Consider the following 12,253-nt stretch of genomic DNA (forward strand, 5'->3'; position numbering starts at 1 on the left):
TTCTAAAAGATGTTAGACTCTAGTTGGGCGGTGAGCTAGGACCTAGCACCTAGGTGGCTAGGGGGGCTTAGAAGGACTAATTGTATTGTGATACATTAATTGCAAAATGAAATAACATACAAATTATAAAGTATTAGAACATATTGCAAAATGAAAGTTATCGGTTTTCTGTGTAAGTGAGAATTGCGACTTAGTTCGGTGCCTAAACGGGTTTAGGCGGGCTAGGCAAACACCTAAGTGGGCTAGACAGACGCTTAAGCGGGTCTAGGTGTACTTTCTTAATTTTCAAATATCTAAAGACTAATCAGGGCGGTAGACAGCCGTCTAATGCCTAGGTGGCACTAGGCAGGAATTTTTAAAACAGTACTTCAAGGCATTCAAAAAGAGCCCAAAAGTGAACAAAATGGCACTAGCAACCCTTCCCATCTCTCCCGCCAAACCCACAACTGTCGTAACTACCATCCCCCAGTTTCCACACAATCCCAAAACCCTAATTCTTCAGCAATGCAGAACCACCAGAGACCTCAACCAAGTCCATGCCCATCTCATCAAAACCCGCCTCCTCCTCAACCCCGCTATCACCGAAAACATCCTGGAATCCGCCGCCATTCTTCTCCCCAACTCCATGGACTATGCTCTCTCCATTTTTCACAATGTCGACGAACCCGATTCGTTGGCCTGCAACATCATGATAAGGAGCCTCATATACCAGCATTCTCCTCTGGGGGCCATTCTTTTGTTCAAGAAAATGCGCGAAAACTCTGCTGAACCCGATGAGTTCACGTTTTCTAGTGTACTGAAAGCTTGTTCAAGACTAAGAGCATTGAGGGAAGGAGAACAGATCCATGCCCACATTGTGAAATGTGGGTTTAAGGTAAATGGGTTCACTGAGAACACTATGATACTTATGTATGCAAGTTGTGGGGAGCTCGATGTTGCCCGCCGGGTGTTTGATGGATTGCCCGAAAGGGCACTAATGGCGTGGAATTCGATGATGGGGGGTTACGTGAGGAGCGAATGTTGTTGGGGAGATATCGTGATTCGATGAAATGTTAAAATTGGGTGTTGGGTTTGATGAGGTTACTTTGATTAGCGTTTTGACAGCATGTGGGAGACTGGCCAATTTGGAGCTGGGAGAGTGGATTGGTGAGTATATAGAAGCAAATGGGCTGAAGGGGAACATTGCATTAGTCACTTCTCTGGTTGATATGTATGCAAAATGTGGTCAGGTAGATACTGCAAGACGATTATTTGATCGAATGGATCGAAGACATAATGTTGCGTGGAGTGCCATGATTTCAGGTTATAGCCAAGCAGATAGGTGCAGGGAGGCGCTTGGTCTGTTTCATGACATGCAGAAGGCAAATGTGGATCCCAATGAGGTGACCTTGGTCAGTGTGCTTTGGTCCTGTGCTGTCCTTGGAGCTTTGGAAACTGGAAAATGGGTTGAGTTTTATATAAAGAAGAAGAAAATGAAGCTCACAGTTACCCTTGGAACTACACTAATAGATTTCTATGCAAAATGTGGGTGCGTTGATAGTTCAATTGAAGCATTTAACAGGATGCCTGCGGTAAACGTTATCTCTTGGACAGTGCTAATTCAAGGTCTTGCTAGTAATGGACAGGGCATGAGAGCGCTTGAATACTTCCAATTGATGCAGGAAAAGAATATCAAGCCAAATGACGTGACTTTCATTGCCATTCTTTCTGCCTGTGGCCACACAGGTCTGGTTGACGAGGGTCGAAATCTTTTTACCCGCATGAGTAAAGATTTCAGAATTGAACCGAGGATAGAGCACTATGGTTCTATGGTTGATATCTTGGGTCGAGCTGGGTTGATTGAAGAGGCATATCAGTTCATCAAGAATATGCCTATCCAACCAAATGTTGTGGTTTGGAGGACATTGTTGGCTTCATGCAGAGCACAGAAGAATGTCGAAATTGGTGAGGAATCATTGAAACACATAACAACATTCGAGACCCCTCATAGCAGGGTGTACATTCTGCTCTCAAACATTTATGCATCGGTAGGCAGGACTGACGATGCTCTTCGGGTTGGATATCAAATGAGAGAAAAGGGGATAGAGAAGGCTCCTGGGTGTGTAGCATGATCGAGTTGGATGGAGCTGTTTATGAGTTCTTCGCTGAAGACAATGCATGTCCACACTCCACACTCGGGTTAGATATCAAATGACATTGCAACTCACGACATGATGAAATGGATTAAAGAGGCCAGCTACGTGCCAAACACAGCAGATGCAAGACTAGATGCAGAGGACGACGATAAGGAAGCTTCGGTATCCCACCACAGCGAGAAGCTGGCCATGGCGTTCGGTCTGAACAGAACAGCTCCCGGAACTACACTTAGAATATCAAAAAATCTTAAGAGTCTGTACGGACTGTCACAACGCAACGAAGATGATATCGAAGGTATTTAACAGAGAAATTATTGTCAGGGATAGGAATCGCTTCCATCATTTCAAAGGGCGGGGTTTCTTGCAATGACCATTGGTGAACTGCACAGCCTTTTTTTTATTTGAGATATTTTTGAATTATGACTAATGTACCAACCATTATTGTCTAATTCTTGTTCAATATTGATCTGAAGCGATTCTGCCGGCGCTTCAACGGCGTGACAGGCGAGATGTTCGGGCTGACGGAAATTCGCTCTGGTTAAATTTTCCTTTATGTGAATGCTCTCAACAGTTGCAATTTTACACAAAAATAGTGAGCAATAACTCACGCAGATGAATCTACGGAAACATAACATTTGCTTTTACACATACTGTTGGCATTAATTCAAGGTTTGAATCGTTTTCGTGAAGTTTAAACAGCTTAGAATTTCCGAGCATATGGAAGCCGCTTTCGATGAAGAATTTAAGTTGGATTTCTTATCCAGCAAGCATCACAAAGAAACCGTACTCGAAAGTATTAGCCGCTAGATGTTCAAGATTATCAAAACGGGGTTTAAGATCCTACACATTGGCATAATCCAGCAGAATATTGGACAGATACAGATTGGTGTATTCATCTGACAATTGAACTTGATGAAATTCGACACTGATCAGCTTAAACACGTACCATGTTAACGAAATATACTTAATCGAACTAGATTCTAGTGTTTACGATCTTCCCTCCTAACATTATTGACCCCAAGGACGGAGGTTATGGACATTCCCTTCAACTACTCAATAACACTGGTTAAAGCAGAAGAAAAAACCTTTTGGTTTGTCTTCCATTTCTCCTAATTTGGGCGTCTCCCCCAAGCCTTCACGCGCTGACATCAAGGCGCTTGTACCAGGAGACTCTGGCAGCAGGACTCTGTTCTCAGTGAATATCCGTGGCAGAATGGCAGGTTTAGGAGGAGATATGGTGTAAAGAAAATCGAGTAGCATTTGAATTATTTGGCTGAAATTAGGTCGGGCGTTTGGGTCCTCCTGCCAGCACGAAGTTAGGATGATGTTCAACTCCTCTGGGATGTTTTCGGAACTAGGCCTCACATTCTGAAACAAAAAGTATCGAATAAATCATCAGGAAAATTTAGCAGCACCACAAACACATCGGAGAAAAAACTAACGTAATGAATGATTGATATTGGAAATATATCGATGAGGAAGATATGTTTACTTTAAAAGCAGCTGCATAGGCTGCTTGGAGATTTGACATGCCTTCGAAAGGCAATTTGTTGTGTAAGAGTTCCCACAAAACAATCGCGAAGCTATACGCGTCCACTTTGTGGTTGTAATGCTTTCCCTCTCCCTGCCTTAATGTAACAGTACTGTACAACTGCCCAAACATAAGAAATATCAACTCGAATAAGCAGGTATTATCAAGTGTGACGGTTCATGAGAAAGAGGGGGGAGTAGGGTAGTAGTACCTCTGGAGCCATCCAACGGTATGTCCCGGTTTCTGCAGTCATCATCTCTGTTAATGACTCCTCTCTCGCCAACCCAAAATCCGCTAATTTAACTGTTTTGCGGTCTGCAGTCAAGAGCAAGTTCTCTGCACCCAAAAAATTAAGCAAGCAGATGAAGTAAACAAGAAGTAATATTTGAAAACCTAAATCATACAAATGGTAGATAAGTCTTACATAGAACGTTGTTAGATACGTAGAATTTATTCAAAAATGGAATTGGAGAGGGACTAAACCGACTACAAGCGGTGTATAGCCCTCAGTTTAGATCCCCTCGGGTTCTATTCTTAATGAAATCTTCTACCATTCCTTGAAGCGCCATCTTACTAAAATTAGAATCAAGTCATAATCGGAAACTTAAACGTATGACTATTAACACCAAAAGAAAGTTGGGTGATTGAACAGTGCAGACAAAACTCACAAGATATTGACTACAGAAAATAAATACGACATCCAGAGACATCAGAGTTTGTTTGACATTATTAGAGAAGTTGTGGAATACGCAATTCAGTTCCGAAACAGTTTGTGAATCTAAGTACTCACACTAATAGAATTCAAAGCAGTTAAAACGGGATCTGAAAAGTTACCAGGCTTCAAATCACGGTGTATGATCCCATGAGAGTGCAAGCACTCCATCGCACGCGCAATATCTAGTGCGAAACCAACAGCAATGCGTATGTCCAAGCACCTTGGCCGCATGTTTAGACAATATTTACGCAATGTACCTCCTAATAAAAGCTCAGTAACTATTACCATTACTGGCTCCTTGCAGGCACCAATAAACTGTTGAGAGGCAGCGTACCTTTATTAATTATCAGATGTCGACACATAACAATTTGACATTCATAACTGCACAATCTAACTATTGTCACCAGTCACCGATGACTTAGCAACTAAACAACGGCAATTAAACCAAACCTTCACTAAATTTTTATGCTGAACTCTCGACAACATTGCAACCTCTCTGGCAAACCGTCCTTCTTTCTTGATAATCTCCTCTGGAGTTTCTCCTCTATGAACAACTTTAATTGCAACAGTCTGGTTTTTGTATCTGATTCGAATCCAAAAGGCCGAAATCAAAAGAAGTGAGATAACTGCAGCACAACAAATCTCCAAAGTGAACCGTAATTACTTGCAAGCTGCAATCTAATCACTTAAGAAACTCATTTTTCGCCGTCAAGAGAAATTCATCAGGTACTTCTACAGAACCACAGTTCACTGAAAACCTAACCATTTCCGGGATCTTATCAAAATTTGAATCTAACCATTAAACCAGATTAAATTTTCAGCAAAACCCAAAATACAGTTCAGAATGCAAAACAAGAAAATGTATTGATAATCTCCACAAGAAAGCAATTGTAGTTCATCTAATCCAAACAAGATGAGCCAAAAACTTGCAAATCTAACCAACATTACTATCAACTGAAGCGAAAAGGCGAACCGCAGAAATGTCATTGGCCACAAATCAAGACACAAGGTCTCCAGTGCAGACCAAAGAATTCAAGTGCAGAAATCGAAAACTCGAAAAATCAAAAGATTGAAAGTGAAGTGAGGGTGAAGCTGTACAACTTACTTGCCCTCATAGACTTTGGCATGAGCTCCCTCACCAATTCTTGGTCCAACAAAGAGATGCTTAGGATCAATCAGCCATTTGGCATCCAATCTGAACTCATCAGCTGAGTAAAACCTACTCCCAGATTCCATCCTTCTACACAACCCAACAATCCAACTTCAAAGCCCTACGTGCATATCACACAATATCAGAAACCCAAAAGCCAAAAAGCACTTTTTCAGAAGCTAATTCATTCATTGATTCTGTGTGAGTGGATAAGCTGATACAAAGGGAAAAGCAGCATCCCAAGGCTCATAAAACTCACAGGAAGTACTTACATGTCCTTGGGGGAGGCAAAAGCATGGAACCCCACATGTCCTACCAGAGAGGAGATTGTGACAGCAAAAGCCCCAAGGCAAAAGCTCAATGCCCAAAGTGCTATTTTTTTCACTTAGAAAATTTTTATGGGGAAGTGAGAAAATATCCCTCAGAAGGCAAAACCAGAAGCTTAGCAAAAGCACTTCCCCAAGTGAAAACTAGAGTGCTGCATACATATACTAGATTGATTAAAATTCCATGGTCCCCATCATAGAGACTAAATAAACGGGATTTGTGGGAATAATTAATCTCTTAGGGCCACAGTGCTTTCAATCTTGTTCTGCAGATGGAATCATGGGAAGGGAGAGAGCCCAAAGATCATGTTTTTAAGGACGTGGGGGGTGTGTGTTTGAGGAGAGAGCGAGAGGAGACAGAGGGGAGTGTTGAATATTGCCTGAAAATGACTCAAAGCGCTTTGACGAAAGTGTTTTTGAAATTAATCGTTAGTAAAAATATAAGTGAATTTTGAAAAATCACTCGAAGTGCTTTCTACAAAAAAAAAAAAAAAAAAACACATTATAAAAACGTTTTCAGTCATTTTAAAAGTATTTTCAAACAAACTCATGTTGTAGTTAAATAGGCAGAAGAAACTGCCGACATTTCGAACTACCACTTTAGTTGAATTGACCCTCTAAATAAATTTTTTGGTAAATTAAAGACCCAAACTTTTGTAAAGTGGCCAATTTATCCCCTTGCTTATAGACCCTATCCGCTCGAATTGAAGGGCATTAATCTTTCCAATATTTTTGGTTACATGTCACCCAGGACAACCAACTAAATAATTAAATATACATGCCATATTTTAATTGATAGCTCTAGCTGATACATGGATGTATTAACGACAAATTGGTTGAAATATAACGGTAAAAGGTCAATCGATTAATTAGAAAGTTTATGCTATTAATTTATCAAAAATATAATCTAAAAAGTCAATCGTCAACTTACCCTAAGCTCGTGGGAGCCATAAACTAATCAAGAGCACACGGAAACCGATGTTGTCGACATGGAGGGTAAACTAGTAAAGCTAGTCAATTAGAAGAGTACTTTCTACTTCCCACCTTTCTTCTACTTTTACTTTCACTTCAATCACAGCTAGTCATCTAACCTACTCTCAGCCGACTTCAGATAATTCTAAATTTTTTTGGTAGCCATCCCAACTCAGATGGAATGATCGAACATTTAAAAATTTTCAACGAAAAAAGAAGCGTTCTATACTGTCTAAAATAAGTAACAAACATTGACCTGTTATATGTAAGGAGTCGAGCAGTGTTTCATTTTTAATAAGAACTTATAACGAGACCACCTCAGAAAGAAGGAAAATATGTGGCAAGAAAAGGGAAAAAGCCGAGAGGCGAACGGTGGGAAAGGAGAGTTTAGCATCAAAGCAGCAAAAAGTCTTTGTCCTTTATCTCCCAAATCACTTGCAACGTTTCAGTCATTGACTAAATAAACGTTACAGGATAAGTCGGTTCAATTTGCCGTGCAAAGTTGCCAACTCCACCTTATTTTCAAAGGCACCGACATTGGTCTTACAACTGGAATGCGGGAACGACTGTATCTCAAGCCTATCCCGCATCATGACACTTGATCGGTTTGAGATACTGCATGCAACCACAATGCTAAAAACGCCCCTCAAGGCTATCTTGCACCATGACGCTTCATCGGTTTGAGATACTGTCATATTAATGTCTGCATCTAACCGGTTTGAGATAGTGCCATATTGATGCCTGCATCTAACGGAACTATTAATAAAGTCATGCGGGGCATCCAAAAATATAAAAATTAAAGGTGAAGGGAGATGGGAATACATAACTTGGATTATATTAAATCCATAACTTAAATAGCAGTACCAATTTACTTAATAAATAATTAGATAATAAGAAAGCAATGCACAAGGTCCCCAAAAGCAATCAAAGCATCATATTGCATATGGCAAAATGCCAGCCCATTATTCCGGACACACACACACACACACACACACACACACACACACACACGTATTTATATAACTAGGGTTATATTAACAGGATTTATAAGTAGTTGTCTTCCATCTAAAGCGGCTCCCCGTTGATCAGATCCATAACCACACGCTTGATGCTTCCATTGTTCTTCACCAGCAGCTTCTTGTTCATTTCAGTATCACAGAAACCCTGCACAAAGCCATCGTACTCAGAAAACACTGAAAATTTGGAGATGAACTATCCGGCAAGATTTAGACAAGGCCGGGTTGTGCAACTTACCATTTCCTGCAGCTCCTCAAGGATAGGATCCCAGTCCAAAATCTCGCAGAGATCTTCAACAGACTGCTCCAGGTTGTAGTTGTTCCTACGCAGAATCTCCTTGTTCAAATTGACCTGCTTAAACCCCATCGCCTCGAGCTCCTTCAGCATGGTATCTTCCACAGCATTGTTTGAACTGGTCCCTTCAGATGATGCCAGTGCATTGACAACAGGTGGTGATTTGGGGGAGGGCGGGGCTGATTCATAGATATCAACCATGGGATACGACACAGTCGAACCCTGTGGTAGGTCAAAGGTGGGATATGACACAGTTGAAGGACCCTGTGGCTCAACAGTGGGGTACGACATAGTTGAAGGACCCTGTGGCTCAGTAGGGGCAGAGGGGCTGTGGCCAACCAGCAAGCTATCGTTGATGGGGAAGTGGAGCTCCTGGTCATGTCCAGGCTGTTCAGTAGGCACGGGCTTCACCGGTTCCTTGAGTGGGGTAGAAGCAGAAGGCTGGAGAAAGTCACTGACAGCAGCTGGTTGAACGTTCACATCCATTTTTTCATATTCTTTTGGGGGCAAATTCAAGTTCAGACCTTGAAAGCTCTCAAAGAATGAATCCTTCAAGGAAGCATCAACCTGCACAAGGGAATAAAGGATAAGAAGATTTGTCTAGTTACTGGCATTAGAGCGTAAAGTTGTTCGGGAAAACATCCACCTGAATGCAAAAAAAATAAATAAATAGAGGTCATAAAAAAAGCACAACTATATCTGCTTTGTAATGAGGAAGATACCTGGATCAGAACCCAAACACGTTGACCAAAGTTTTGGCCAGACGGGGTTGCCATCCTCCAGTGTGAGATGTAGCGACCAGGTGAATCGGGCGCGGTAAAATCAACAGCAATATCGAGTTCATTTTCAGCTGGCACACCATCCGCAGGAATCTATAACGAATCATGAAATTAAAAAATGACAACAAAAAAAAAAAAGAAAGAAAAACACTAATAAAAGAACTAAAACAAAAATGAATGAAAGTGTCATAAAACCCACGAAATATGCAAAGGCAACAAATACGTAAATATTAAACATGACTCAAACAATTCCAGAACAATGTCAAAGCATGGCACCTCTATCTCGACTGAATCTGAATTGCTAAATCTGTCACCCCCAATCCACACAAGTGTTGTTCCTTGAGGCCACACCATACTACCATTGTTGCGCATCCGCCATATTTTGGTAAATGGAGTAGATGGGGCTATTAATGTACCATCCATTACATTGACATCCAATACAAAGTGGCTATCAAGCTTAGGGGGGCCTGGGTTCATACTTAAACCTCTCAAGATTTTTGGCATAACTGGGGGGCCGACCCATGGAGGCTGCCATTAAGGATGAAAAGGAAAGGTCAAATTCATAACAAAAATAAAATATGGTATCTAAAGGAAAGAAAAAAAAAAGTATCAAAGGGATCTACACACTTGCTCAAACAACCCCTTGAAGGGCTGTGGATGACGATAAGAGATAGGTTGGTCAATCCTAATGTAATCAGTCGCACTACCCTTACTTGCAAAACAAATCTGACAGAGGTCATAATTTTCTTTCCTGCAGAAAAGAAACAGAACGTAACATCAATATTGAGAGTTCAACAAAGTTTCATTACCAACTTAGCATCAGAGATTTGATAAGTTCCATTCTTACACTATTGACTTGAATCGAGGTCCAACAATTGGATGACAATCACAGCCATCACACTGAACACCTGTGTGGAACATACCACCCATCGCTTTGGAGTGATTTCTTTTGAAAGGAATACGCCGAGAGGCAGCAGGAGTAGCTGAGTCATTTGCAATAGGAGTCCCTGTAAGTGAACATTCGTTGAAACGATTACTAATCATACCATTAACATGGCTCGCAAGGAAAGCTGAACTTGTTGACGCACCACAACCAAAAGGCTTCTTGTTGTGAAGTTTCTTTTGAATATTGAGAAGACCATTTGGAAGCTCCTTAGACTCCTTCCTTGCATCACTGGTGTGAAAACTTGATCCAGCTGGTGCACCATTTACAGGCGTAGATCCTGATAGATAAGAATCAGTAGGAAGGAAATTGAGATCAACAGTTGCATGAAGAGGTGGATCAGACATCCCCACATCCTTGGTCACATTCACAGAATCCATCGCCTGACCTTTTTTGGTGCTTGATTCCTCGGCTGCAGACTTTAAGATGGGTTTTGACTTGCCATCACCCTTCAGATCATTTGAATTACCAGCAGCTGATGAAGCCACGTGACTCCCAGAGGCACCGCTCTGCTTGCCTGAATCTCCTTCGGTCTGAACCTGGGCATCTGGAATCAGGTACGATAGGCCCATCTTTGAAAACCAGTCAACAAGCTCCGTAAACACCGGACTGGATGATGCAGCTTTTGAAGCCAATTCAAGAGGAAACTTAGAAGCAAATTCCCGAAATGGCTCTGGCAGGGACTTCAGTGCTGCACCAGCATCAAAATTTGGTACTGGAGGTGGACCTTGAGGGGACCTCAAAGGAGTAGAACTTCCACTTGACTTGGCAGATTTATCATTGTTAATCTGTACAAATATCTTCAAGAATTTGAGCTTCTGCCTCATCGTGTCATGCAGATCACCATCATCAATAAGAGTCACTTCATCACCATCTTCATCAATGTACGTCATAGTAATGTTAGCATCAGGGTGGAGATTGAAAAGACTCAAGATCTTTTCTCGCAATCCAACCATGTCAAGATCCAGTTGATTGTTCTCATTGACACTAGCATTGAAACGCCTCAGTGTTTCCGCATATTGAACCTTTAGGACAACCAGTTACATATTAGTGCATACGAAAGTAACCAAATAAGCATAGAATGTAAATTGATTGCATCACGCTGTTAACTGACTAGAAATAACTAACAAAGAGTTACATATTCAGCTATCCGGCCAGAATATTTACAAAAATTCAAGAAATTTTCATATTTTAAGATTAACACAACAGCTATAACCAGTCTAAGGGGTTTGACAATTGTATAATATTATGCCAACATCTAGTGTGGTTGGTAAAAACCCGAAACCTAATTATTATCCTGATAATGCAACCACGTAAACCTCGAATAGAAAACAAACACAGATAAATTATTCCGAAATGGATTACAGTTAATAAGCATATACATCCAACAAGAACAGTATTACAAAAGAGAGATACAGAAAATGAATAAATCTTTTCAAACCCAACAATAAAAAATGTTAACACAAATTGAGTGCAAATGACAAAATGAAAATTGATCATAAAACTAGATTAACCATGGTAATACTCCGATGATAGATTAGCCATGGTAATACTCCGATGATAGATTAACCATGTTAATACGCCGATTATCCAAAAAATGAACAATCTTTCCCAGAAATAAACATTCGATCAAATAAAGACCCGATGCATCATAGAACTCAAAATTCAAAAGTTATCATCACATAAACCCTCCCCAATTACCAGAACCCAAACATAAATCCATCAATCAAGAACCCCATTTCACCCAACAGCTCAGTCGCATGTCAAATTTAAAAACCCATTTTCCTTCCCCCCCAAACTTTCCCATCAACCAAACAGCGCAAAACCAAAAACCCAATTAAAAAATTCAAATTCGAAACCGAAACTTCCAAAAGATCGCACCTTGATAACCTTGGTCGACGACGCCATAGCTGCAGAAACAACCAACCAGTGTGCTCCAAATCCGAGAACCAATAGTAAAACCCTAACCCTACACAATTACAGAACCGCTCAGGAACGAGAAGATGTTATGTCGGAACCCCAAGCCCCAAGCGTACCCGTCAGCCGCTATCACCGCCTCTCTCTCTCTCTCTCTCTCTCTCTATCTGTGAAACGCAGAGAGGAATACGTTGTTTGTGTGTGTTTATAGATCGATCTTGGCTTAGCGAATAAGAAATTAGAGTGACTTCTCGTTTGCTTCTCGCCAAAGATAGGTGCGCGGATTTATTAAGCAGAAGATTGTTCTTGTGGTTGGAAGATCCACTTTAAAAATGTGGAACCTCATACGTGGATTTGTTTGCTACTGCCACCTGTACGTTATTTGTTTATTTTCATTTCACTCAAAGTTCAAAGTCTTATGTGATCGTAGTCTCATGCAAGGATTCAAACACATTTTCATCAATACAGTAAAAG

General features: G+C 40.9%; 2 protein-coding genes and 1 pseudogene across 5 annotated transcripts; 1 reads left to right on the plus strand and 2 right to left on the minus strand.

Moving 5' to 3' along the window:
* Nucleotides 1-403: 403 nt before the first annotated feature.
* Nucleotides 404-2,557, plus strand: LOC137713990 (pentatricopeptide repeat-containing protein At2g22410, mitochondrial-like; annotated as a pseudogene).
* Nucleotides 2,558-2,875: 318 nt separating this feature from the next.
* On the minus strand, nt 2,876-6,147 carry LOC137713128 (serine/threonine-protein kinase STY13-like). The gene is made up of 7 exons (XM_068452388.1): nt 5,804-6,147; nt 5,487-5,652; nt 4,832-4,964; nt 4,501-4,696; nt 3,878-4,002; nt 3,628-3,786; nt 2,876-3,503 (listed from the first exon to the last, which is right to left on the minus strand). The coding sequence occupies exons 2-7, from the start codon at nt 5,615-5,617 to the stop codon at nt 3,189-3,191; spliced, it is 1,059 nt and encodes a 352-aa protein (XP_068308489.1). The 5' UTR covers nt 5,618-5,652; nt 5,804-6,147; the 3' UTR covers nt 2,876-3,188.
* A 1,501-nt stretch (nt 6,148-7,648) lies between these two features.
* On the minus strand, nt 7,649-12,036 carry LOC137712676 (protein NBR1 homolog). Of its 4 annotated transcripts, none has more exons than XM_068451806.1 (8): nt 11,744-12,036; nt 10,251-10,887; nt 9,767-10,142; nt 9,547-9,670; nt 9,196-9,447; nt 8,863-9,012; nt 8,084-8,707; nt 7,649-7,993 (listed from the first exon to the last, which is right to left on the minus strand). In XM_068451806.1, exons 1-8 carry the CDS (start codon nt 11,768-11,770, stop codon nt 7,895-7,897), a joined length of 2,289 nt encoding a protein of 762 aa, XP_068307907.1. In that variant the 5' UTR covers nt 11,771-12,036; the 3' UTR covers nt 7,649-7,894. The 4 variants fall into 4 exon arrangements, with proteins under 4 accessions (XP_068307907.1, XP_068307906.1, XP_068307905.1 ...); XM_068451805.1 differs by having other exon boundaries at nt 9,767-9,902; nt 10,008-10,887; nt 11,744-12,035; XM_068451804.1 differs by having other exon boundaries at nt 9,767-9,926; nt 10,008-10,887; nt 11,744-12,034.
* Between the last annotated feature and the right edge of the window lie 217 nt (nt 12,037-12,253).

The sequence above is a fragment of the Pyrus communis genome, chromosome 13 (assembly GCF_963583255.1).
Source record: "Pyrus communis chromosome 13, drPyrComm1.1, whole genome shotgun sequence".
In the NCBI taxonomy this organism is placed as follows: domain Eukaryota; kingdom Viridiplantae; phylum Streptophyta; class Magnoliopsida; order Rosales; family Rosaceae; genus Pyrus; species Pyrus communis.

What these genes read in the sequence shown, in the direction of transcription:
- LOC137713128 (XM_068452388.1), bottom strand. Translation starts at nt 5,617, where the DNA reads ATGGAATCTGGGAGTAGGTTTTACTCAGCTGATGAGTTCAGATTGGAT. An exon ending in GCCAAAGTCTATGAGGGCAA is followed by an intron (nt 4,965 to 5,486) that starts GTAAGTTGTACA and finishes GATTCGAATCAG; the next exon opens with ATACAAAAACCAGACTGTTG. An exon ending in ACCGTTGGATGGCTCCAGAG is followed by an intron (nt 3,787 to 3,877) that starts GTACTACTACCC and finishes ATGTTTGGGCAG; the next exon opens with TTGTACAGTACTGTTACATT.
- LOC137712676 (XM_068451803.1), bottom strand. Translation starts at nt 11,770, where the DNA reads ATGGCGTCGTCGACCAAGGTTATCAAG. An exon ending in TCAAGGGGTTGTTTGAGCAA is followed by an intron (nt 9,448 to 9,546) that starts GTGTGTAGATCC and finishes CCTTAATGGCAG; the next exon opens with CCTCCATGGGTCGGCCCCCC. An exon ending in CAGATTCAGTCGAGATAGAG is followed by an intron (nt 9,013 to 9,195) that starts GTGCCATGCTTT and finishes GATTCGTTATAG; the next exon opens with ATTCCTGCGGATGGTGTGCC.